Below are 26687 nucleotides of genomic sequence, written 5' to 3' on the forward strand. Positions count from 1 at the left end.
ACACACACACACACACACACACACACAAACACACACCCCTTCACCTCTCTGTATAAAACTCCCTCTGTTTCTGTACAATAGCCATTCTCTCTTCCGTCTCTGTCCCTCTGTCTGTCTCTCGTGTCTGGTGATAGCACACCTTCATACAGGTATGTCTCTTCTTTAAAATATACTCTCTAGTGTATGCTAAAGTAGGATGAAAGTAGTCTCAAATATAACCCTAACTTTGAGATTGATGTCAAGCTTTTTTTCTAGGCTGCCGTCGTCTTCATTTTCCCCACAGCTTTGAAAACTCTTCCTTGTTGGTGTTCTTAAGAATGCTCTGCCATGACAGTTATGGACAAATCACGGAACGCTTTAATGCAAAGAAATTTCCTATTCAACCAAATGTTACTGTACTTTAAGGATTTGCAATATTACATACTAGTGTGTGTCTGCTAATATTGCAATTTCTTATAATCTGCACAAGTTTTCAGTACTTCTTCTCAGCAGCAGATGCAAGTTTTGGGTGTCTGAGCATCCCCTGAAAGCACCACAGATGTTTTTCCTTTTTCCTTTGTCTTTTTTAAATAAAAAAAAACTATTACTGCCATTTAACAATAATGTAGCAAAAAAAACATTCAAGCCACAGCAAGTTAATTTCATGCTGTCCAAGAATTAATGGTTACATTGAACATAATCCTGTTATATTTTATATAATGAAAATATCCAAACCTTTAGCTATATAAAACCAGCCTGTGTCTTCACCTCTTAAAAAAAACAACAACCCTATCTTGAATACTGTTGTTGGGTGCAATGGATTAATAATAATGAATGGTTACAGCGTTAAAACATCTCTGTTTGAAAGTGTTGATAGACTTTAGGCTGCCGTGCGTGAACTGTCACCTGCGTACGTCTGCACCGACACTCGTCCTGTGTGTCTGTGTTAGTGTGCTCCAGGGCCTGGGTCAGAGTTTCATTCTGCTGCTCAGACAAAGGATGACGACTTAGAGTGTCCCAGACAGAAGTCCACACAGGGTCACATTTAACAACCAGCGTTCAGGAAATGGCTGAAATTAAATGAAATGTTTTTGATCCAGTGCCACAGCACTGTTATGTAGTTTGCATGTCCTTCACTGCTAAACAGCAAAGCTCTGACAGCCAATTAGGCTTGTGTGTGTGTGTGTGCGTGTGCGTGTGTGTGTGTGTGTGTGTGTAGCCTGCCACCCTTCACATTGTTCTCTGTGGTCGCAGCCAACCACATTCACAAATGCTGACAGTCTGAGGTCAGACCATCTAACTTTAGCCGCCGGAGGAAAGTGGAGGGCATTAAACAGGTGCCTACATACAAAGATATCATCTAGTGTGAGTGCATTACTTTTACAACAGGCGATTCAGGTCAGTGTCAAAAATCTTTTCTGGTTGTCGTCTCGTTAAACTGGCCATGCACCGAATGATTTCAGCCTCATTCGGAACCTGATTTATGAGCCACACAACTCATTTTAGTAGCCTGGCGTAGCCAGACTAATACTCGAATGCACATTAGTCTGGGACCTCTCGGTTCCTTTTCGATTTCCAGGGGGAGGCGGTACCAACGGACGCAGAGCAAAATGCCTCCGGACGCAATATGGCGCAACAGTGAGGTTCCGGAAGTTAAAATCCCATTCATATTCTCCAATGACATTTTGAGTATTAGCCGTAATGTCTTAACCATCCAAGGTAGACTCACCACAAGCTACGAGGTTGTGAAACGGTGATATATGCACCTGTACAAGCCACACGTTTTGTTTTATTCATGATGCCATTGAGAAATACTACAGTACCCACCAACCTAAAGTGTAACATCGACGCCTCTGATTGGTGGAGATCACTGTTACCATGGACACACTTACTACACCCGCGAACTTCATGTCGGCCCATGCTGCTGCATTCCATTGTACTCGGAGGTTCGGGCAGCGGGGCTGTCGTTCCGTTATAGCTCCGAACTCGAAAATTACAGACCTCCGAGTCGGACCTTGCAACCTGAACCGCTTCTTGAGTCGGAATTTTTGCACCCTCTACTACCACTGAACTCTAACGTCGTGTATACACGCGCACAGAACACAGGCCAATACAGTCCAACACATTACACATTACATTACACATTATATTGTTTATATTCTTTTCAACAATATAAACAATGATGATGATGATGAAGGTTAAATTCAAGAAGAAGCTAAATTGTTGTCGGAAGCCGTTGGAAATGCATTCGCTCTTGAAATATTTATGTACACAGTTTTGTACCTTTCTCTTTTTTTTCTGTTTTCCAATTTCTTTTCTTTGCTCAGAATAAAAAAATGTTTTATGGTAACGATTAATCTCGTAGCTTATTGGCCTGGTTCCAGTCTTTAAACTCTCTACATAATGATGAAATGTCAATGGAGTAAATAATTGGGGAAATTCCCTTCTGGAACCGGAGCCGTGAAAAAAAGTGGGCGGTCGCTGTGGCGCTCTATTGGATAGACCTACAACCAGTGAGAGCAACGAATCATGTGACGTCTGTTGAGCGACCGCGGAAGAGTCAACACTCTAGAGCAGGGAAGAGATGCCCGTGATGATGATGCCACAATGTCCGTGAAAGAACGTTGACCTTTTCGTGGGAGAAATGTGAAAATGTCGGATCCTTTCAGTCAAATGCTCGTTCATCAGCGGCAGCCATCTTGTTAACAAAAGTCGCTTGTTTTCCGCGTCACGGTGCAAACCCCGCCCATTATCAGATAATCGTTTGTGATTGGACCAGCAAGTCCACTTGTTACAAGTGACAGAAATGAAAAGACAACTTAAACCCAGTCCTGACTAACGACTGCTACCTGCACACCCAAAACATTTTGTTCGCTTGTTTTTAATTATAGTCAAATAGGAAATGTCCTATGACTCGGATATTCTTTTATTTTTACTGCAGCTGAATTCTTTGTCAGGAGGATTTGACTGAATTGTTTTGCGCACACACACACATACACACACACACACACACAAACACACACACACACACACACACACCCTGTCCTTGACTAAAATTAACCCTGCTAAGGCCTATGCCTGTTGTCTGCTGGAACTTGATTCTCCTCCCAAATCCCCTGGTTGCCCCCCCCCCCAATGACATGTGCACCTCTCATTAATGCATCCATCATTCCTCCCCACCCTCCCACTTATGTCCTTATTCATAGGTCTTACCTTTATGCACCTCTTAAATAAAATCAGCCCCCCCCCCCCCGGACCCCCTTGCGTGTAAGATTACACGGAAGGAGCATTTGAGCAACACACTAATCTCCAAGTGATTCTTGCGATAAAGGTCCCATGCAGTGTCATGTGTTGCTCTGTTGCTGTATAGCAATAATAAGATACATAATACTGAAATCATAACATTTTCTCCCCTTAAAGGAAAACTCCTGAGGCAAACTACTGAGACGTTTTGAAGCCTCGTGCTTTAGTATTTTCGGCCAGCGCCATCTTGGTTTTTTTGAAACCAGAAGTAACCATATTTGGAGGAGCATGGGGTGGGTGTGACTGAGAGCTCATCCACTGCACGTCCACCTGCGACCTGCAACCCATTGGACAGTACTAGCTGTCAATCACACAGTAGCCATGCCCCGATGCATACTGCGATTTGTCGTCTATTATACTCTAAATGGGACCATCATTTACAAAATGAACATCATGCTGTATTGAATTAGACTTGAAACTAGAGATTAAGACCATAAAGTCCTCAGGAAAAATGTTTACTCATGTTGTAAATCAAGTGTAGCCCTCTATAGAAACGGACTTCTTTATGCAACCAGTGGAGTCGCCCCCTGCTGGTCATTCCACAAAATACAAGCTCCAGGCGCTTGCGCATTGGCTTCACTCTCTGACATTTAAGATTCAGGTTATGGTCTTTTCAAAGGAAACCAAAAATCCTCCCACCCGCAGGCCTTGTAATGAACATATGACATCAGGTTAGTTTAAACCTGCAATTACCGATTTCCGTAAAAGAGCTGCAGATTCAGGGGATTGCTCTCTGTAGGTTCACCACTATGAGTGGTCTGGTTAACGTTGTTTTCACCCTGTCATTACGTACCTTGTTATTATAAAAACATATATTAGCGGTCCGGTTATTAAATCAGCAGAAGTTTTTTTTTTAAAGCCAAACTAGTTCTTTGCCTGTCTTCTGTCTTTCTGGAGAACCTTCGGACCGAGCCAGGCTAGCTCCTTCCCCTTGGTCCCCTATTGGCTGTTACCTCTTTTTACCATATGAACATGCGAGTGGTATCAATCTTGTGATCGAACCCTCTGCAAGAAGGGGAATGAGCTCATTTCTCCACATGTCGAACTGTTCCTGAGTTACTGAGTCTTGGGTCTGAAGCGATTCGAAGGGCGTGGAACAGGCTTTTACAATTTTAAAATTAAATTTCGCATCTGTGAGAGCTGGAACTGCTTACTGAGCACGCAGATGGAGAAATGATTGACAACTGTCCACCGAAGACTGGAGGGATACTGATTTCCGTTGAAAGCACTCGTGGTGTCCAACTTGGCCAAGCTCCGGCTTGTGGAATGACAGTGGGCCCGACAACAGACAGGAGAGAGAGGGCAAAGCTTTTAAAGACAGTTACCACCTCTGTGGATTTAACCACCCAGTGACAGGGTGCACTGAATTCCCCCCTGATGATTGACAGATAGACAGAGTGGAGGAGAGGATGGGAGGGCCTGACGTTGTGTTTTGGAAGAACACAAGGAAAAGGGGATGGCTGGTGAATTTTCCATTTCTACTTTTGAGCCGCGATTTTACAAGCTGGAGTTTTATTCTGCTCAAGGTTTTTTGAATAATGGCCAAAAAAACTGCGCACATTTTGGACATGATCATAAAGTGAAGGTCCAAGCCCCTCCCCCCCCAGCCAAGCTGATGACATAGTTTCTTATTAAAGAATTATTATTGTATATTATCAGTCACTTGAACAGTTAAGGTGTTAAGCTTTCAATACACTCGAGGGAAATCAACACAGCCCCTGGGGGTGCGGACCCTCAGCAGAGTTTTCGAAGGAAATTATCCCATCAAGTTTTTTCAGAAAGACCAGTACGGAGGGAGAAACCGACAGCGAGGACAAAGGTGGACATAGAGATGTGTGTGTGTGTGTGTGTGTGTGTGGGGGGAACTAGAAAGCGAGAGAAACTCTATCACCCCAGGTCCTTCTGTGTTTAACCCCTTGTCACATTCTCACCTGTTGACACTCCATCCGTCTCCCTGCGCCGCCTGCCAGGGAGGTGTCAGCACCCTCCTCTGTGTCCGTCCGTCTGTCTGCGTGCGGTTTTGTGTCGGGACAATGGAAGCTCAGCGAGACAATTTATAGTGAAAACCATCTCGCCCGTACATTGTCTCTCTCTCTCTGTGTGTGTGTGTGCTTGTGTGTGTTTGTCTGTCTCCAGAGTGATTAAGCACAGGAGAATGGAGACTGTGACCCGCTAGGATTTACCGATGGTGACTCGTGTACTTATGAAAGAGACAGTCCTTTAATTCTGCACTTACTGCACATCACATTGTTTGCTCAGTATTTCAATTGATATGACCAAAATATTTCCAATATATTTTTGCTTGTTATTTATAAAGTAAGCAGGCAGTCCCAATGAGTTGTATTCGGTAAAACTGGGACTTCAAGACATTTATAGGCAAGCAACCATTCAAAGGAGCAATGTGTTTTAATGTGCACTATAGATGGCAGATAAACCCTTATTTAGTGACAAATAAGGGTTTTCATTACATAGTCACAAATCAACAGGAGATTAAGCGTAACAACCATATGATAAGACTGGTCTATTTGATAAAAAGGAAAAGTAGCAGTACGCCAACAGTGTGGCTGACCACACCTCATTTTGAGACAAATGCGTCCATGGGCCCTCAGATGGGCATTTGATATTCAAACAACATAGTTGATGTTTCGGAAAAAAATTAGAACTGCTTCTCCCTGAAACTAGCAAAGACACTTGACATATTTCAATCTGGCTACAGCCGTGAACTAACCAAACCAAGTCACCAGCATAGTGGCATAGGCCTCCACAGGGACTGAGAGTTATTGAACATAATTTCCTTGGATGCCCACAATGACAAACATATTGTCCTATGCCTTATTCAACCACCATCACCAATCACCATCATTCATCCTGAGGCTCTGCTGAGTGTTGATAGAAGGATAACATTAACACCACCTTGTTGAGGGTCTTAAAAATAAGGCTGTGGAAAATATTTATTTTCATAATACAAATATTTCTTCAGCGATTTTTATTTTTTGGCAACATTTTGTCACAAAATAATTCAAAGTGAATTAAAAAAAAAGCCCATGACATTTTCCAGCGGCCAAACTGTGACCTTCAAATAGCTTTTTATTACCTGACCAACAGTCTACCAGTTGACGGCTGGTCTGTTTCAGTTTACACTGATACAAAGCAAAGAAAAATGGCCAATGTTTATATTTGAAAAGCTGTAAACAGTGAGTGTGCTCTGCATTTTTCCTTAATAGATGTCTTGAATGAATCAATTTGCTGATACGGCAATTCTTTAATCAGTTGAGCAAATTGCCCCTATCAATCAAACATTTCTTTTTCTGATAGGTTTCTCGTACTTCACATAGCTCTGCTGTTGTTACTGTCTCCTGTGTCTTTCATTATCTTCTTGATTCATTATCCTTCTCTTTGCTGCAGCCATGTCAGACGTAGAGGAGGAATACGAGTGAGTAGAGCGGCACCCTTCACCGTTTGTCATTTGACGTCACTTGTCATCTGTCCATCAAAGTGTAAATGCGTCCACTGTGATGTTAACTGATGTACACTGTGTGTCCGTGTTCCTCCTCCTTGTCTCCACAGGGAGCAGGCAGAGGGTGAGTTCCGTTCAGACGTGTCCGCGCCGGTCACCCGTCACTCGCAGACACAATGAACGTCATCTGAGACGGTTTACGTGAGACATGAAACGATATACAGTACTTTTCCCCGGTTCTCGTTTCTCCCAGAGGTTGAGGAGGAGCAGGAAGAAGAGGCCGACCAGGTGGAGGAGGATGTAGAAGGTAAGGCCAGGGAGAGTCCCAGAAGGCAACGCACAGTGTGCACAGCGACAGTGACTGAAGTTGAGATCAAAGTGAATGTCCTCGTGTTCTGAGGAATTTCCCTCTCCTTTCTTCATAACTGTATCAGTTATGTGTGATCTGTACTGACTCTGACTTACCAACTGCCACTCTGTCTTACTTTGTCCCGCTGTTGGCTGATCGCCGCTGGTCCGGGTTACCAGAGGAGCCAGAGTACCAAGGTAAGGTCATCACGAGTCACACTTGGACATACCATTTAAGGGCTTAAATAAAATATATCCTTATTTATGTGTGTTTATTTTATTTGTTAAATCAAAGTAGAACGTTATTTGCTCGTGTCACCTGGACCCCTTTTTTTTAGAAAGAATGTAGATATGAATTTGACCTGCACTGTATTATGTCATCATGACTTGTCCAGTACTTTTCTAGATGTAAGGATTAAAGACCTATGTCATTTTTAAGCATATTGCCCTTTCCATTTTGATCATGCTTCTCTCAGTAATGTAAGCATATCACTACATTCAGTCTTTCCCGCTTCAGTGTTGTGAAGGTGTGAAATAAAATAATCAAATAGGATATTTTTTATGATGTGTTTAAATCTAAAATTGTATATATTAATTCAAAGGCTAAATATTATCATCTAAAAATAGTCATTTAAAGCTGCAGTCATCAATGTTTTTATATCAATATATCAGACAACTATGCAATGTGATGACAAATCAACAGTAAGTGTTACATTTTCAAAACTCTGCGGTTCCCCTCAACTTAAAGAGACTTCACCTTAGTGATTTGGTACTTTGGCTACTTTACTGTTTTACAGTAATTCAGGGTGGCTACTCTCCTCAACCAGCAGGCAACTGTTTTCAGTGAAAAGGCTCTTAAAACCCACCCGGTGCTCCTCTCACCAACACCAAATAGCAGAAAGACAAAGTCGTTGATCGACACAAACTTCCCTCAGGAGTTGGTGGAGACCAAAACGGAGCTAAAAGGAGGGTGACTAGGACAACCATAATAACACGACTCTCCGTGAATGCTAAATAACTGCTTTATTTAATTTGACGTTTTCCTTTCCCAATCCCATGCTTCTTTTGCATTCAATCAAATTAAAAGCCCTCCACCCATGTTTGAAGGGAAACAGCGTCTGATTTGTTCCATACAGTACGATATATATTCATATGTTGCTCATCTTTCTCTCTTTCATGAACAGAGGAGGAGCGCCCCAAACCCAAGTATGTTGCCTCAAGCCATTTTACAAAGTCTGACTGCAATATTTCTTGTTCTCAGTTTCTCAGTCCATTCCCCTAATCTTATTTTTCATCTTTCAATTATTCTACCAAAAATCTTTATTTCTTAAACTTTTGTGTTTCCATTTTTTTCTCCAGGCCTATTGTGCCTCAACATGCTCCCCCAAAGATCCCTGAGGGAGATAGGGTGGATTTTGATGTAAGTTGTGAAAAAGCGGGTTAAGCCAGATCTTCTTTTCTTTCCAGTAGCAGTCTTCCTAATCAGTTTCAGTCTGGGCTCAGATCTGACAGTCTCCTGAAACTCGGTGGACCAGGGCAGCGATCAACTTGTTAACTGCACTGGATTCTTATCTTACACCTGTGCTGCCTTGGACACTATCGATCGGGACTCTACAGCATCCTGAAACCTCATTGGTCTCAAGGGGCCAGCATTTGCCTGCTCATACTTTGCTAACAGAGCAAAAAGTGTTAACAATGCAACAATATCTTTTGCTGGGGTCAAATACGGTGTTCCACAGGGTACAAAACCTGGACTACTTTTGATCTTTCACCTGCTCACATTGTCAAAAAACAACCCGTCTATTTAACAACACACACAATCTGCAGTATTTTCCTGTAACAGCTTATGACCCCTATCAAATTGTGACACTAAAGAACAACAGAACATCAAGTTATTTTTCCCCCATTAAATTACATTACATTCATTTAAGTGCATTCAACCATTTCCCCAAACCATTTTTTTCCAATTCAGATGCGTAAATACTGTTAAATACTTTCAAAATGAATGAGAGGCAGTGAGACCAAATAAAATGGCTGCAAATGGCTTCCAAAGGATCTCATCCAGATAGGAGGTTTTGGATACACACAGAATCTAATGGATGTCTTAGTGGTAAAATAATAATAAGCATAACTAATCAGTTTTGTGCTGTCCATATGGAGGTAAACACTCTCTTGTTCCAACAGGACATCCACAGAAAGCGTATGGAGAAGGACTTACTGGAGCTGCATACTTTGATCGACGTCCACTTTGAACAGAGGAAGAAGGATGAGGAAGAACTTATTGGCCTCAAAGACCGAATTGTAAGCTCACTTTGACATTACCGCTCGTTGTTCTGCCAGAAACTGGCCAACACATTTATTACATGTATTTGTGTGTGCTACTTAAGTCCTGTACTTACTTTCTGCTACTTCATATCTTGTATTAACAGTATTGCTTCTTTGCTTTGCCTTCCATCAGGAGCACCGTCGTTCAGAGAGAGCTGAGATCCAGAGGGTTAGAGCAGAGAAGGAGAAGGATAGACAGAACCGGATTGCGGTAACACACACACACACACACACACACACACACACACACACACACACACCAAGGCGCATTTCATACTGTTAAATATTATACATGTGAAGACATTTGACTGTAGTCGTGGCAGTTCCAAACACAGAACAGACAATCTTTGGCATTTAGATCGTTCTCTGTTGGTCAAGTGTAGAAAACAGACGTATGTACAAGTGTACGTACAACCACTTGTTATATTCATTTATATATTAAGCCATAGAGTTTATATGAGCATGACAATGCTCAAAAACACAATTCAAAGCGTAAATGTGGCTTCATCAGCCTCTCCCTCTCCACTTGTCAGGAGGAGCGTCACAGAAAAGAGGAAGAGGAGGCCAAGAAGAAGGCTGATGATGATGCCAAGAAGAAGAAAGTGCTGTCTGGCATGGGAGCAAACTTTGGAGGCTTCCTGACCAAGGTCAGACACCTGCTGTTGTTCTCAGTAGTGATGATGATGATGATGATGATGATGATGATGATTGGGAGACGATGCTGTAGAAGACGACTGTTCTGTGCGTTCTGTTCCAGGCTGATACGAGGAAGGGCAAGCGCCTGACAGGCCGAGAGATCAAGAAGAAGACTCTGGCTGAGAGACGACAGCCCCTAACCTTCGACACTATGAGGGAGGATGCGCTCAAGTGAGTCTCCTCCGGTTGAACTTCAGATCGCTGACCGATGATGCTACACCTTTGCACCAGCTTTAAACTATGGGTATTCATAGACATGGAAGGTGATCAAACCAATCCGTTCCTGGATCTATGTTGTATTGTGTTGTGTAGATGGATTCAAGATGGGCTTTACACATTTGACCATTTGCTAAACCCCTACCCCCGAACAGCAGTTGTCAATATATCAACCATAACTATATGCATGGCAGGCCAGTTATGCTTCACGCAGGCGATAGTCTTTCTTTTAACTATGCTCACGCATCATGGCAACCTGATGTACAGTATCCTGCATCCAATCACACACACCAATGGTAGGAGCAGATGGTCGCCATGGTCACAACATTGTTGATTTATTGCTTTTTTCTGCCATGATCTCAGAAGTAACCACAGGCCTCCAGTGTCGCCATGTTTTTTCAGTTTGCAGAACGCGAAATTCAGAAATTCAATACGGAGTATACTCCAGCATCATGCGTAGTACTCCAGCATCATGCGTGGTACACTACACACGCAATACATAGCAAGTCTGTGAAGAATTATGGTCATATTCAATATTCAAAGAGTCTAGATAGTGGTTTTTGTTTTTGTTTTCATTTTTTTGCTTTTTGCACTCGGAAAAACCCCTAAAACACCAGAGCACAAGTGGTTGTAAGGAATGGCTTTAACAATTTCAAATCTTTGCATGTCCAGCTAACTAACTTACCGTCTACTGTAGAAACCACACTCACTTGTTTCAGAGGCCAGCAGCATTTCATTGTACAGTATGTGGAGGGGTTAAAGGGTAAATACAATTTAAAAAAAATCCCTGTTCATGCTAGCGCATCCAATATATGGAAATGGGTCCTGGATCCTCATTTATACTGTACTGTTTCCAAGGCAACGGGCCCAGGAGATGTGGAACTGCATCTACCAGCTGGAGTCGGAGAAGTTTGACTTCATAGAGCACATGAAACACCAGAAATACGAGGTACTGCAACTGCCCACAGAAATAACCGCTTGTGAAGTGGTCTTGTATGCACACTGTGCTTCTCATGGCGCTCTTCCTTTCTCCCTGTTACCTCTCAATCCCTTCCGTTACCCCTCCTGCAGATCATCGTGCTGCTGAACCGGATCCAGCATGCTCAGAAATTGTGAGTAGCTATTCAAAATACGAAATGTGAGTGACTACAAATCTCCCTTTCATGTGTTTTCATCCTTCCTCACTTCGCCTCTCTTTCCTCCCCTCTCCTCCTCCTCCTCCTCCTCCTCCGACAGTAAAAAGATCCATGGCAAAGGGAAGGTGGGTGGTCGCTGGAAGTAAAACGGGGGGGGGGGGGGACATTTTGAAAAAGGAGAAAACAAAACAGGGTTGCCGTGTAGAAATGGAGGAGGGACGCTCTCCACGGTCTCCTCGTTCCGGAGCCCCTTTCACTGTACGTGTGCGAGATGCTGAATGTTTCCTGCTGAGATGTATTGATAATAAAATGACATGCACTGAGTGTGGAGTCGGTTTTGTCATTGCTCTAATTCTATTTGGACACGTATTGTACTGCTCTGTTTACACCGGCACGCAAGACCAGCGTATGTGAATGCTCATGTGATGAGCGTTTTTCAGGTGCGTCGAGTACGGACGGGGATAACCTCGGATACAGAGCTGAAACGCCCGTCTGGACGGAGATCGTTGGGCTAAAATGTATGGGTGTGGGTGCAGCCTGGCTCTGATTCATCAAATGGAAAGAGATGAGAGAGCTCGGACATCAGCACGCTTGTCAAAATGCAGGTCAACACGATTCAATCAAACACCAAGGTGACACGTAAAGTACAAGATTTGGAAAAGCAAAAAAAAAATCACAACCCTCATTTTGGTGCAAAAACTACATTCTACTCTTTGCATTGTTTGGACTTTATCAGCCACATGGACATTATCAGCCACATGGACATTATCAGCCACATGGACATTATCAGCCACATGGACATTATCAGCCACATGGACATTATCAGCCACATGGACATTATCAGCCACACGTCTTTTAAGTTAAATCCGTGATAAGCTCTTTTTTAAAATTTCCATTGCTGCAACATTTTATGGTCAGCTATTATACAGACCGTATTCTTTCCTTACTTTTCTTTTCTTACTCTTCTTCTCTCCTGTCTGTGGTAAATATGTTTCCTGTATGACCCCCCCTCCTCCCCTCACTAATTCCTAATGCCTCACATGTTTGGCTCACAGCGTGAGACAAGGACTACAGAGGACAAACTGTTAATCCAGTCTTTCACTCGCTACATGGGATCAACACGCACGCACACGCACACGCACACACACACACACAAACACACACATACACACACACACACACACACACACAGGTACTGTGTGATTGAGAGAGGGGGGGGCGACTTTCTGTTTGTGTGCAGATAGAAGCATGTCATGGTCACACATGAGGGTAGTGCAGCGTCTGTTCCACTGAACCCATCTGTCTTTGTTTCATTTTTTTTATTTTTCTTCAGCTATTTACTTGACAGTCACATGGTATGAATCGAAAGTGAGACCACAAACAGCTTTCCATTTTTTTTATATACATACAACACACACGCGCGCGCACGCATCAATATGCACGCTCACCAGACGCTCCCCTCATCCAAACAGTAGCAGAAGAAGGAGCCACAAAGATACAGACCAATAGTGAGTAGAAACATGTAACTACAAGCAACAAGTTTCAGAGGGGGGGGGGAATCAAGTTTAGTTTGGAAGTTAGGAGGGGTTCTCGGGGCAAACGAGTGGGAAAACATGAGGACGACAGAGGACAAAGAGGAATATTCACACTTCAGCTCTGCGACAGCAGATTGGAGTCGGACAAACTTTTTTTTCTATCTCCGCTCTCAGAGGGTGGAGAACGTTCTAGCGCCACCCTCTCGACAGTGGTTTCTAAAAAATCGTTAATTCCAAAAACACTGGTAAACTGAATTGGATTCGGCCGGGGAAATGTGCTGGAGACCCTGTTGTCCAAGAGCAAACGGACCCTTTGACTTCTGAATATGTGAGTCGCTGAACTGGTCGCTCAGTGTAAATTTGTAGTTTGACTTTGAATGAGACAGTTTGGGCCAGTACGCTTGAATAAATCTGAGTCCCGATGCAAGTGCACATCCTGTTTCTGTGTGCTTGAATACAGAGTACACATGCAAGGCATGTGAAGAGATCCCCAAAATATCACACAATCGATGTTGGTGTGAATGATTACTATTCAAGTTACAGGTCGTTTTATAAAACCCACCGTTGTTTGCTTTTAGATTGAAAGACTACCCCTCCTTTGCAGGTGATGCTCCACACACACGTGTGTCCGTGGGAGCGTGGTTAGCGAATGGGGGCCTTCAGGGCGGCGTCCACCTCCTCCTCAGGCTGCAGCGTGTGCCACTGGGCCACGGGGCGCCTGGGATTGGCCAGCATGTCCGACCAGTGGCGCAGCCCGACACCCGACGCCCCGTATCCCATCCAGCACTTGCCGATGGGGTCGTTGCTGCCGAGCTTGTCGTAGTCGTACACGGTGATCACCACCTGGATTTTCTGTGTTGAGTGGAACAGAGGAGAGGAAGCTGTGGTTACACCACAAGAGCATCTTGTTTTGTTTGTTCCCCGTCCATGGGTAAAATCCTTGCGGAGTTTGGTCTATTTTAAGCAACAACCCCAAAATGAAAATGAAAATGCATAATCTCCCGAAAGCAACACCCTATCACCTATCTAGTTACTTCTTTAGTAGCAGCTGCAACACATAAACTACCAAAGAGTTTGTGTGCAAAACTTTGTTTTCCATTTTTGTCAAGATCAACTTACTATCGTAGGACTTCTGAAGTTTTCAAATATGCAGTTAAACTATGACAAAATGTGCGTAAAAGGAGACCAAGGGCCCTACAACCGGCTCAAAGCGGTGCCAAGCACGATGCAGGTGTTTCAGACTGACACAGTTGTTGTACATTATTATGATTCCTCCTCTGGGGAACCAGAAATGTCTGTGCAACACTTTATGACGAACCCATTCAATAGTTGAAAATGTTTCTGTCTGTACTCCATCAAGTGATGGACAAACCAACCAACACTGCCCTTTCTTAAACTAGGAATACAGATGCAATCATAACAGAATGACATCTCAAGTTTTAATATTTCATGCAGCTTTAGCTGAATACAGCTTCAACGACTAGCTATAACATGTACATGTCACTATAGATGTGTGCTATATCAAATGTAGGAAATACTTTAAGGGACATCAAACAGAAATGTTGTGTTTATGCATAACTGATAAAGTCTTCTCTCCACGTAAATAAGAAAGTAATAATTCACTAGGTAATGCAAACAGATAATTACCCTAAAGGAGCCATTGAATTTGACCCCGTGTAGTAAAAGGATGTGTACGGACCTGGATCTGGGAGAAAGGGATCTCGAAGCTGAAGCTCTCATTGAAGTACGGATTCAGAGTGTTTTGTTTGACTGTTGTCTTCTTCTTCTTCAGGCGCTTCCCGTTGTGCTGCAGCACCACCTTGACAAAGGGGTCTGAGACAGAGAGACTTTGTTATCAGGCAGGGGATCAGTGTTACCAGTAGAGATACCATTGCTGCCGTCCGTCACCAGTGTCAGTCTTCATAGTGGAAGAGCGCATGTGTGGATACTGTGCGTGTGTTGTGTTCACCTGACAGGCCTCCGACGTCCATCTTCTTCAGGTTCTTGGCTTCCATGATGTTAATCGTGAGCTTACCGGCCGTTGGGACGTAACGGAGGGAAATGCAGACATCACCCAGCTTCTCTTGCTGTCAAGAGACAAAACGGACACAAACAGTCGGCGAGTTGTCGTTGCACAGTGCTTTTGGTTACTTGAAATGTGGGAAATGACAAAAATCATGTACCTCCTCCTTCTCGCCTCCAACCAGATCTTTCCATTCGTGTATCGGCTGTGCGAGGTCAATGGAGTTCATGGGGATCTTGATCTCACCAATGGTGTCATGTTTACCAAAACGGTCAAAGTCGAAAACCTGCAGCACCAGAGTCTGACCGCCCAACTCGCTGTAGGGTATCTGGAGAGGGGGAGTATTTTCCAAAAGTTACATCTGATGCTCCTCCATGCTGAACAGTTTGACAATGCTACTGACTCTGTGATCAAAGCTGTCCGCGCCCGGTATCATCTAAAGCACCCATGTACACACCTTAAAGGTGAAGGTCTCATTGAAGACTGGACACAGGTTCTTGCGCTGAATTTTGGTCTCAAACTTCTTCTTCTTGTCCGGCAGCATGTAGACTTTGACGTAGGGGTCTGAGGTCCCGCCCATGTCCATAGCTGGGAGGTCCTGTGCCTGGAGGATGCCCACGATCAGCTGGAAGAGGGAGGCAAGAATGGGAGATAAACTGACCTGCCGAGTCAGAGGGTGTCATGAACTCTTTACGACCTTAAAGGTGACATATTATGCTCATGATCGGGTTCATACTTAATTAATTTGGGTGTCCACTTGAAAAGGTTTTATGCTGTACTGTTCAGAAAAGGCATCAGTGTTGGCATACTGCCCATTCCTGCGGCTCCTCTTTTCACCCTCTCTCTAAAACGCCTGGATTTCTTTTAGCTCCGCCTCCTGATAAATCACAGTTTGCTCTGATTGACCAACTGGCCCAGTCTGTTGTGATTGGTCAACCGCTTTCAAAATGTCTAGAGAATCTCACGCCCCTTCACTGCAGGCGGGGTTACCCCCAAAGAGTCCAACTGTGACATCAGAGTGGGAGAGAATTCTTAAAACCAGTTTTTGAGAGCCAGGCCACAGGGTTTAGCCAGCTCACAAAAAAACTACAGGGTGGTCTTTTTTTCACAGTTTGTGGGCCGGCAGGCTCCACAGATACACAACTTCATGTAAACAAACACTGAAAAAGTAAATTTTTCCATAATATGTCTGTTCACGCTTTGATTTACCTTTGCTATTTCCTGTGTTTGTATCCTGAATTTTGTGATTTCCTGTTTTACTTAGTGGTTTCCTTTCTCGTGTGTAGTCACTTCCTGTTCTCCTGTGTGTTTGGTGTCTTGACTTTTCTCGTGTCTCACCTGTGTCTCATTACCTGTGCCCTCTCGTTTCTACTGTGCTTCCCTTTGTCTCGGTCAGTTCGCTCCAGTCTGTTCCTGGCCTGTTATGATTCCCGCCTGTTTTTTCCCCCGTGGTTCGGTTTGTTATTTCGTTCCTGTTTTTGAGTTTTTACCATTGGTTCCTTTGCCTGACTTGGAGTTTTGAACTCCCTGAGTTTGGATTGTGTTAGTTTTTCCCTAAAAGACTAAGTCTGTTGTTTTGGTTACCGCTTATTAAATCAGCTTGTTCACCGCGCTCTGCATTTGGGTCCCGTTCCTGCACCGCTTAACAGAGGGTCCCAAAGCTCAAATCCCAGGTAAGCCTGCTTCTCAGAATGAAGGGCTTCATCATCGCTGGACGTTAATTCTTTTCGTTTCTCTATTTAGTTTTGTACGATATTGATGAGTACACCTGCAAATTATTCTGTGTTTGCCAAGATCTCAAATGTAAGATTTTGAAATATGAGATTAATTATCTTGTTTTAAAAGGTATTCATTTGTTTCTATCATTGAACTTATAAGAGCTTACTTATTTTACTAGAATAAACCAACTTATTTCAGGATTTCTTGTCAAGTTAAAATATTGTGCCGCATGAACAGATGATTTCACTTGTATTAAGTAATTTTTCCCTCAAATTCCATGTTAATTTCTTCTATTTTAGCTTTTTTTTTGCAGTGATATCCTTCCAAAATACTTACCTGGTTATCAGTGAAGTTATAGTCCAGTGAGTACTCCAGTTTGCCATAGAACTCCTTCTCTTCGTCTTGCTTCCCGTCCTCTCCTTCCTGGAAGACACACAGTGTGATTTGTAGTTAACAGGTGATGGTATGTCTTCACAAAGCATTCTGATTCTGAAGGCAAATATATTCAGTTCAGAAGGAGCCAACACCAACCATTCAGACAAAACCTAGAGTGAGAATGATGAGACATAGGGTGAAGGTTTTACATATATCATGCAGCTCTGGGTCCTAAAGTTACCCCGTGGAGTCTGGTCCACTGTTTTCTTTGTCAAATTGACGATAATGTTTCATCGAAACGTTCAAAGGAAATGCATTGAGAAGCACGTAATGCATTTAAAGTAAAACTGAATCTACACATATTTGTTTCTCCATGGGTCACAGTAAAGGTTCGGCTGTTCATTTCCTCATGGTGGCCACCGTTAATGATCATATTTTCAGTGATTATGACCAATAAAGTTTCGTTTTGGCAGAATATATATCAGATCGTGGTGAATGTGCAAGGCAAGTGGAAATCAGCATCAATGAGAAAAGTAACACTCTCTCTTTGTCAACATGGTTTCCACATCCATATACTATATTAATATACTGTAATATATATATATATATGTATATATATATATATACATATATATATATGTGTGTGTGTGTGTGTGTTTGTGTGTGTATACAGTATATAGCAATAAGCTGATAGGTGCAGTGAACAATAAACCCTATATACACATTATTATCATTTCCATTCATATTTGGTGAAAACGGTGATAAAATGTCCAGAGAAATTGTGAAAAGAAATGTGAATCAATGTATGTTTCCATCCACTGCTGTGATGTGAATATTTGAATGTCGAACTCGGAGCAAATTGAAAATGAACATGAAAAAATACAAGTCGGTGGAGGAAAATACACTGTATGACACCAAGAGGACTGAATGTGAATATATAAATACGAGAGTCATGTTTTTGTCAGATTTCGCGCAAGGCTGCTAACATTGTCGTCTTGATCACATACATGTTCGTTAGTGTATGTAAGAAATGTGTTGTATGTTTATCACTGTAGTGAGTTGGATGGTTAGCCACACTGGTTATAAAAGAGCCTTTGTATAAACTGTACGTGGGTGAGCTTTCCATTTTGACCTGACCAAGGAGCAGGAGTTCCTCTCTGCTCCTCATTCATGCCTGTTGCCATAAGCTTCTCCCAAAATCGGCGCCCAAGCTCTGCGCCGTCGTCCCTTTCCAGTGTGTTTACCATGGTGCACTCCGGCTGTTTGAGCCGCAACTAGTCTCCACGTGGAACGGAGCCAAACAGCTTGTGGACAGGGAGGCCGTGATTACAATCGGATACCAAACAGTGCAGCTCCAGCTGTTGGGCCTGTGGAAGGTGAACACACTATCTGACTGGATTATTTATTCAGCTCCTAAAGGAATAGTTCAACATTTTGAGAAATGCGCTCGTACGATTTCTTGCCAACAGTTATGAGCTGAGGTGAGGTAACAGCACCAATCACTAGCATATTTCCCATAATGTCAAAGAATACCTGTAGTATAACTGCAGTCTTTGCACAAGTATATTTTCCCTCAAATGATTAAATCCAACTCCATTGCACTCAACTTCATCTCTTGAATGTACAACCTGGCACAGAGGTACTAAGGGGTGACTCAGGAGTAGTTTTGCGAGGCCATGGTTGGATTTCAGCCCGACTTGAACAGTAGAATGGCCACTTGGCCCAGGTAGAAGTAGATGAAGTGCTTCGTCTCGTGCGTCACATAGCTGCCAAAGTTCCTCCCGGCGTGGGATTGTATTGGGTTTTTCCCTGCGAGATTGCGAGGTCTCGACCTCACTGTGTGAAGTGTTTTGAGTTGACGTATGTTGTGATTTGGCACTGTACAAATGAAATTTCATTGAATGTATTTATTTTTTCCGCATCCCAGCTTCCTCCCACAGTCCAAAGGCCTTCAGATTGGGTTTAGGTCAATGGACAGGTTTTCTCTAAATGCTAACCCTGCCTCCTGCCCAGTGTCAGCTGGGATTGGCTCCAGCCCCCCCTGCAACCCTTAATTAATAAAGCAGTATAGATAATGGACGGATGGAAATGTATTTTTTGTCCCTCCGCAGACACTACGGTCACAGGATCACCATGTGACTCCCCCTCCACCTTTCTCCCTCTTCTCACCTTATCCCCTCCGTCCTCGCCGTCCTTGTCCTTCTTTCTGCGCCCTCGTCCTCCCTTCCGCTCGCGGACCTTCTTGGGCTTGCTGCCCTTGTTGAAGCACTTCTTGAAGATGCAGAATCCCAGGCAGGCCACGAGGGCGAGGACCACCACCACGATGGCTCCCACTGCCCACATGGGCACTGGAGGAGGTGGAGGAGGGGCAGGGGAGAAAGGCAGGTTGGCGTCGAGCGGTTTGATAGAAAACAGTGTGTGACACATTTACTGCTACTGAACTAGACTGACGAGGAATTTCGGCGGAACACATTGAAAACGGTGTGAGATTGTTGTCACGTGAAGTCATTGTACCACATTTTGAATGGCTTTCATTCAACTTGAATTGAGCGGCCTAAGCTTGGGCCCTGTAGGCCGGAGACCTGTCTATTTCATGGAGGTGTGTCTTAGTGTTATATTTTATATATTGATTTGATTGATGTTTATTTATCAGGTTTTAATGAGTGTTTACAGAGACTGAGGTAACTTATCTAACTTGTGGCTGATTCAGTAGACTGTATGATGTGTACTACTATACTGGGTTGTCTTTTTCATTATAGGGTGGTCATGGCCACTGCTGTTTCGCCTGTTTGTGTTGCCGCTGTACTATTTTAAACTATCGCCCTGTAATGTTGATGCCCACTGCTGGGGGGTCCCCAGGGCTTTTTACTATGTTCTCCTCCACCGTACCATGGATCCTTACCTTCTCATCACACGCTTTGGGGTGAGGTGAGACCGTGCACTTTGTTACGCCCGTCACTATTATATTGCTTGCTGTGTCTTCAGGGGGCGAGACCCTCGTGTGGCATTTCCAGGGCGAGTGGTGTGTTGTTTTTTTTTATAGCCTTTCGCCTGTTATTGTTTATTCATTAATTGATCCCCTTTGTGATAAACTTGTTAAAATACAAGTCTCTGTCATTTTCCGTGGGGAACCCACTCTATAGCCTCTACGTAGTCTTCCTGGGGATGTGTCCTCCGGATGGCGTTTTCTAAGCCTAGGCCCTTTAAATCTCAGTAAATGTTACATATGTATACATTCGTTAGTGTGGATATAATGACAAAACTGACTGAGAAATTGAGTCCTGTCAGATAATTTGAAACTGTTGGATAAGAAAAAACTATTTTTCCCTTCCCACGATAGTTTCTTCTGTTAAACTTGTTTTTGGCCCGTGTTGTTTTTGAGAAGGAAAGACAGAAAATGTAGAAGAAATGAGATGGACTTACTGTTGAGTTTATGATCTTGAAGAGCGGAGCAGAGTGGGCACACGAAGAAATGAGGGAGGACAGAATGAAGAAATGAAACATGGTTGAAAGAGAGGTAACACAATGGTAAGATGATGGTATGAAACAGAAGTGGCCCCAGATAGTCTGTCTTATGTCCCTTGTTTGTAATGCAGGCTGTGTGTGTGTGTGTGTGTGTGTCTGTGTCTGTGTGTGTGTGTGTGTGTGTGTGTGTGTGTGTGTGTGTGTGTGTGTGTGTGTGTGTGTGTGTGTGTGTGTGTGTGTGTGTGTGTGTGTGTGTGTGTGTGTGTGTGTGTGTGTGTGTGTGTGTGTGCTTGCTCACTTGGCAGGTGTGTGAGCTCATTGAAGAACTTGCTCTTCATGCTCGCAAACTGGTGGTTGGAGTGGTGCGAGGGGGGAGGTGGGGGCTCCTTCTCCTTCTCCTCCTCGACCGCCCTGCGGAGCCGCGCCCCCGCCACGCTGACCAATCGCATCGCTGCTCTGCGGGCAACAAAGGACAAATGGTCAATGAAAACATTGCAATTGATTTTATTGATAATTTGTCTATTTTTTTAATTTATTTTTTTACCTGCATGAGACTACAAACTGCCTTAAAGACGAATAACTATTATTCTCAATTAAATCCACAGACTGACCAGTGACAGAATAACTAAACCAGTGGACCTAACAACACATTGGCCCCTTTCTTGTCTTCTATACTTCTCCTCCCTGCTTCTCATTCATTCAAACGTATCCTTTCAAATTTCGTCCCTTTCGCCCTTTGACCTGGCTGTAATCTCTTTAATCCTCTCTCACTTCCCTCTGCTGCCTCTCACCATCCCATTCATTCCTCAGTTATCTGATAAAGATTAACACGATATCTTCATCCAGGAGGAGGGCCTCCTTTTCAAAGGAGTTTCTATACCGTAGGATCACGGCGTGAAATTCCTGTGGTGAAGGATGTACTTGGATATTTTACTGTATTAATAGCAACTTGTAACTGGCGATTGAGACCAGTCATGTTCTCATACACTTCTATAGAAACTGACTACTTTTTGCAACCATGAGTCGCCCTCTCTACAGCAACACCAAATATCCTTCATTTACTTTGTCCTGCAATCAAAATACAACGCTCACGCTAAATGTTTCAAATGTTTGAGGTGGAGTTAATTTTAACTGCTTCATACATAATCCTGTTGGGTTTATTTGATCAATAATAGTGTCATCTTTGTCATGTATGAAATTAAGACTGCCTCTGTAATATTCAAACGTGAGGATGATGTTATCATCGTTCCCGCTGCATCATCATTTTTTTTTACTGTGCTTAATGAGGCACAGTGTGAATTCACCTCAGTGAGATATAGTGAACGTGTACATTGGGTTTCAAAAGTTTCAGAAAACGCAAGTAAATTGTGTTCTTCGTCTGCCAAATCCCCGCATCGGTAAAATGAGAAGATATCAATCTGGTGGCAATCATGTCTTCAACTTGTCGGACGATTCAGCCCGCAGCAGACAACCCTCCGTCGCCGCGCAGAGATGTAACGAGATTAATTGCCAAAGGTAATCCAAAAATCCCTCAGCTTAGACAAATTAAGGACAGTTTGCCTCTCTGGGTCTCCTCCCCCCTCTCGGCCCATCCTACCACCCTCTCCCCTTTACTCCTCCCCTCTGTCTGTCACTTATCCCCCCTCCTGACAGCTGAAGGAGAGACACACCACCAAACATATCGACGCACACACACACACACACACACACACACACACACACCATATTCCCACAATGAGATCTGATTTAGTTGGCGGGCTGTGTTGCACTGTGCGTCGACCCTCGCAGCTCCCTGAATTGCATAAGCAGAGGATTAGAGAGGGAGGCCTCGGTGTGTGGACTCCGACTCACAAACACATGCAGAAATCTTGCTGATTAAATTTGCCAGATCAGTGGCCCGTGCACTGAGAACTGTTCCTGCAATGCAGCAGCCGCTGTGTATGATGATGAATATTAGATTATTCTCTGGTCTGTTAATACGCCACACGCTTTGACCTGCAACTGAATGAAAAGCCTCAAAGGTGGGGTTTGGGAAACACAATCATAACACTTGTTCGAAATCCTTTTTAATTTACGAGTTTAACAGTTTGTTTATTTTAATTTCCACTTGTGAAAGAAACTGATTTAATGATATTACTACTCCCCCCCCCCCCCCAATTAGATTGTATTTCGTGTCTTCATGCAATATTATAGCGGAAAATAGAATTCACACCAAATATGTTAACATGAGACTATATTAAATATTGTTCAATCCAATGACACAGCCGGTGATTACAAGCATCCAATAGACAACTAACTCCCCAGTGAAACGCACACCTATGAGATACAGTACGTTAAGTTTTTGATGTTACAGTCCATTTCCTTTTCCAACAGCCAAATAAAGGACATGTCATGGTCTTTAGTCAACTCAGAGGTGACTGAAAGTGAAATATATACAATATAAGATTGAAATGTAACTGCAAGAGAGTCTTTTCTGGGGAGAAGATGGATGTTCCACAAACAACAGCTGTAACGGGGCTGATGCTAAATCCAAAAATGTGTTTGTTTTATTTCTAAAAGCCATTGCAGAAGTGACTGAAAGCTGAATTTCAGTGGAATGACCAGCAGAGGGCGACTCCACTGGCTGCAAAAAAGAAGTCAGTTTCTATAGAAGTCAGAATAAACGACTCTACTTCTCACCTGAGGAGTTTGTGGTCTCAATCTCTAGTTTCAAGTCTTCTTCAATACAGCATGGTGTCCATTTTGTGAATTGTAGCCTATTTGAAGCAAAATAGGTGATAAAGCATCGTATGAATGAGGGTGCGGATACAACGTGATTGACAGCTGGCACTGTCCAATGGGTGAGGGTCGCAGGTGTAGATGCGCGTGCAGTGGATGAGCTCTCGGTCAGGCCCCACCCCTCGCTACTCCACATATGGGGTGGATTCAGATTTTGTCCTTCCTTTTGTCTTTTCCTGTCTACTATTCTTTTACCTCAATGGAAATTGTCATGAGGTCAAGGAAAGTGTGGAGGAGGACTGATGGGACTTAAAAAAGCAGACAGCGCTGCTCAGAGAATCCGACTCCACTTACACTATAGTACGTCATTATGCAACGGTGGATGTTATTGAAACTACAAATTTGTGTATTACCACCGCGCGGCATGAGATGTAAATGCTTCATAGCAACGGTAACTTATATAATGACGTGCGTCTCTTCTGGGTCATACTCATGCTCTTCTTCTTCTCCTTCTTCGGATTGAATCGTTTACGTTTGTGCATGGCGCGTCACGTTAAATATCGCTGCCGCAATGAATTGTGGGGCATCTGTTTCTCCTTTTCTTTCGCTAAGGAAGGTCCAGTGTAGCCTATGCTAAAGGAGATAGGAAAGGAAGCATTGAAGCTCCTTTCCCTATGCATTTAGAGAATCCGAACAGCTCTCATCATGGCTGACGATGAAATACTTCCCGGTCATTTCAAGATTTAGGAAACTTTGACAATTCGACCGCAACCCGGGTAACTTCTGGTTTCAAACACTAAGATGGCGCTGGTCGAAATATTATACCCGAGGCTTCAAAACGGCAGTTCACAAATCAAATGGGATTCTCTGGTCAGTTCAATGCTGCAAGCGCTCGCACTTTAAGTCCCTAAACAAGATTCAACATATTCAACGTGTTAGAGCTGAAATGATAAGTCAATTAATGGATTAGTCAACCGACAAATTTCATAAAAGGTTAATTGTGTTAACCATTTTTTTTTTTCAAATTCAGCGCTTATGGATTTTAAAATAGGTAGTAATCTTTGGGTTTCAGACTGTTGCTTGGACAAGCAGGGTATCTTTATCTGTCAAATTGAGCTCTGAGAGGTGTCATGAGTATCACTGTTTTCCGACATTTCATGCACGAAACAATTGACAATAATCAGCAGTTTAATCAACGATGAAAATGATTATTAGCTGCTGTCCTTCGTGCATTAAGCGCATAGTGTATGTGTGACTAACCAGTGTTAAAGACTTCAGATGTACTGATAAATGTACGTCCCCCCCCTCGCTATTCCAGACAAGACGTTTTGTGCCTCAGTGAAACCAGGTCTCGCGTTGTTTTGCAAGTTCGAGGTGCCGTGCTCTGATCTCCCAGCGGACAGATTGGAAGGTGAACAGCCGGCGGTGGGATTTCGTCGGCCTAAAAGCTCTCAGCTCTGAACTGAACCCGGGGCCTGTCAGGCTGTATGACACTCCGCTTGACTACGTCACTATTTCATGCAGTTCGTATATTTTAAATTTATTTGTGTATATATTGTATAGATTTTTAATGTGTGCTGGGTGAAACGTACTGCTGCTACACCGGAATTTCCCAGCTTGGGATGAATAAAGTATCTATCTATCTATCTATCTATCTATCCATCTACTATGTATAAACTACATGAACCCAAACAACATGAGGGTCAATATTGACATATTGCAGCAACATTCCTATGAGAATTGACATTTGAAATTTGCGACACTTGATGCATCATGCATTTTGAGAATAGCATCGCAATAGATAACCAAAAAGATGAAGCAGTAATTTCTTTGAGAGACAAATTTCTACCGCGGACATCAATGCATAATAATACAATTAGCTAAAATACGCTAACCCGATGCAATTGCTGGAGCTGAATAGGATAATGATTAATAACTTCCTTTTTGTTGGGACCACACAAATGTGTGCATTTGTGGTATTGTTGCTTTACGTGTCATTTTCAATTTTGTTTTATACTATTCTTCAAATTTAACAAAATTTCTTTTGTCTTTTAAGACAAGGATATTCTACAGTTTAGTGTGAATCTGAAGCTTTGTCTACATTTCCAGTAGCCTATGGCGCAAGCATCCACCCGCAGTGCAACATCCACAACAAGCACTGCTGTTGTAGAGGTGTGTTACGGGTGAATTCACGTGAACACGCCGTGACACTGCAAACAGACGCGCATCGGTATCCCATAATCCACTTAAACTAATCTTTACCCGTTTTGGAAAAACATCCTCCGCTCGGCGTAAAAAATCAAATGTTCTTCAAACTTTCTCAGTGAAATGTATAAATCAAAAGATACAGAACGTCATGAAAAATGAGCACAATAGTATAAAATCCAGTAAATAAAATAAACTACGGCCGCTTCTCAATGGAGTTACAGCACAACTGAAATATTAGTGCATAACAGAAAATTCCGAAAGTTTCATGATCATGTCATTTAAAATGAAATCAAAAAATATGTCCTGCTTATTTAAGGTAAAGGTTTGCTTGATTTTCTCTGTTTCCATTCATTGGAAATAAAATCCCTTTTAGTCTTTCATCTGTCTGTCTTAAAAATAAAAAAATAAAAAATTTGGCCATGGTAAGTTTGTCATAGTTGTAAACCCAAAAATAAATAATAATACAAGACAAAACAGCACACAACTCACCTTATTTAATATCAGTCCCACTTGTTTCTCCGTTGATATAATTATTTTGCATCCAAACCTCCTCCGGACAATTTCACCACAACTGACTAGAGAGATGTCCTTGTGCATAACTCCCTCACTCCCTCTCTCTCTCTGTTCCTCCCCCTCCCCCCTCTGGGTTAATCTCCAGAATATCCCTCACCACTTACTGTCCACGTACACTGCAAAAAAAAGTCCATCTTCAAGATTCAGCAATCCACCTTGCCTTTAAATCTTCTCCTTCAAAAACAACCGGGAAACTACTGTTGTGTTCTTGAACAACTTCTTATAGCGTTTTGTTAGATACAAGTGATTGAAATACAAATCAATGTCTTGCTTGTAAATAGTGCACTTATTCAATGTCATTGCTAGATACATATATTTTTAACCTGCTTTAAATATGATTTGCAAATTCGATAGATTTGTTTTACAGTGTATGAGCTCGCACTTTGCCAACAGAGCTGACAGACAAATATGGAATTATTAAGAAACTGTCAGCTTGTCACACAAATAATCTTTATTGTTATAATCTGGATTCATCCTGTATTTAGTTGATCAACGATTAAATGCTGCTATGCACTCAGACAGATGTCACCAGTGCATGAAATGATGCATTTTAAACTCTGAGATGTAATTTAAAGCGGCTGTAATTGATATTTTCAAGCTAACAATTTAAC

The 26687-nt window shown here is 42.8% G+C and overlaps 2 protein-coding genes across 3 annotated transcripts; one reads left to right on the top strand and one right to left on the bottom strand.

The window, feature by feature from the left end:
- Nucleotides 1-11784, top strand: tnnt1 (troponin T type 1 (skeletal, slow)). Its single transcript, XM_035616456.2, has 14 exons — nucleotides 1-149; nucleotides 6688-6715; nucleotides 6850-6863; nucleotides 6993-7046; nucleotides 7268-7285; nucleotides 8272-8293; nucleotides 8447-8507; nucleotides 9272-9388; nucleotides 9546-9623; nucleotides 9946-10059; nucleotides 10170-10279; nucleotides 11183-11273; nucleotides 11396-11436; nucleotides 11561-11784. Exons 2-14 carry the CDS (start codon nucleotides 6690-6692, stop codon nucleotides 11604-11606), a joined length of 792 nt encoding a protein of 263 aa, XP_035472349.1. The 5' UTR covers nucleotides 1-149; nucleotides 6688-6689; the 3' UTR covers nucleotides 11607-11784.
- A 984-nt stretch (nucleotides 11785-12768) lies between these two features.
- syt5a (synaptotagmin Va) lies at nucleotides 12769-26109 on the bottom strand. Of its 2 annotated transcripts, XM_035613990.2 has the most exons (10): nucleotides 25993-26109; nucleotides 20876-21033; nucleotides 20536-20550; nucleotides 19282-19460; nucleotides 17074-17160; nucleotides 15476-15643; nucleotides 15179-15346; nucleotides 14965-15082; nucleotides 14695-14828; nucleotides 12769-13847 (listed from the first exon to the last, which is right to left on the bottom strand). In XM_035613990.2, the coding sequence occupies exons 2-10, from the start codon at nucleotides 21024-21026 to the stop codon at nucleotides 13638-13640; spliced, it is 1230 nt and encodes a 409-aa protein (XP_035469883.2). In that variant the 5' UTR covers nucleotides 21027-21033; nucleotides 25993-26109; the 3' UTR covers nucleotides 12769-13637. The 2 variants fall into 2 exon arrangements, with proteins under 2 accessions (XP_035469883.2, XP_035469886.2); XM_035613993.2 differs by lacking the exon at nucleotides 20536-20550.
- Between the last annotated feature and the right edge of the window lie 578 nt (nucleotides 26110-26687).

Source organism: Scophthalmus maximus, chromosome 17 (genome assembly GCF_022379125.1).
Source record: "Scophthalmus maximus strain ysfricsl-2021 chromosome 17, ASM2237912v1, whole genome shotgun sequence".
Lineage (NCBI taxonomy): Eukaryota > Metazoa > Chordata > Actinopteri > Pleuronectiformes > Scophthalmidae > Scophthalmus > Scophthalmus maximus.

What these genes read in the sequence shown, in the direction of transcription:
- tnnt1 (XM_035616456.2), top strand. Translation starts at nt 6,690, where the DNA reads ATGTCAGACGTAGAGGAGGAATACGA. An exon ending in ATGAGGGAGGATGCGCTCAA is followed by an intron (nt 10,280 to 11,182) that starts GTGAGTCTCCTC and finishes ACTGTTTCCAAG; the next exon opens with GCAACGGGCCCAGGAGATGT. An exon ending in ATCCAGCATGCTCAGAAATT is followed by an intron (nt 11,437 to 11,560) that starts GTGAGTAGCTAT and finishes CTCCTCCGACAG; the next exon opens with TAAAAAGATCCATGGCAAAG.
- syt5a (XM_035613990.2), bottom strand. Translation starts at nt 21,026, where the DNA reads ATGCGATTGGTCAGCGTGGCGGGGGCGCGGCTCCGCAGGGCGGTCGAG. An exon ending in ATGAGACCTTCACCTTTAAG is followed by an intron (nt 15,347 to 15,475) that starts GTGTGTACATGG and finishes CCCCCTCTCCAG; the next exon opens with ATACCCTACAGCGAGTTGGG. An exon ending in GGACGTCGGAGGCCTGTCAG is followed by an intron (nt 14,829 to 14,964) that starts GTGAACACAACA and finishes TCTCTGTCTCAG; the next exon opens with ACCCCTTTGTCAAGGTGGTG.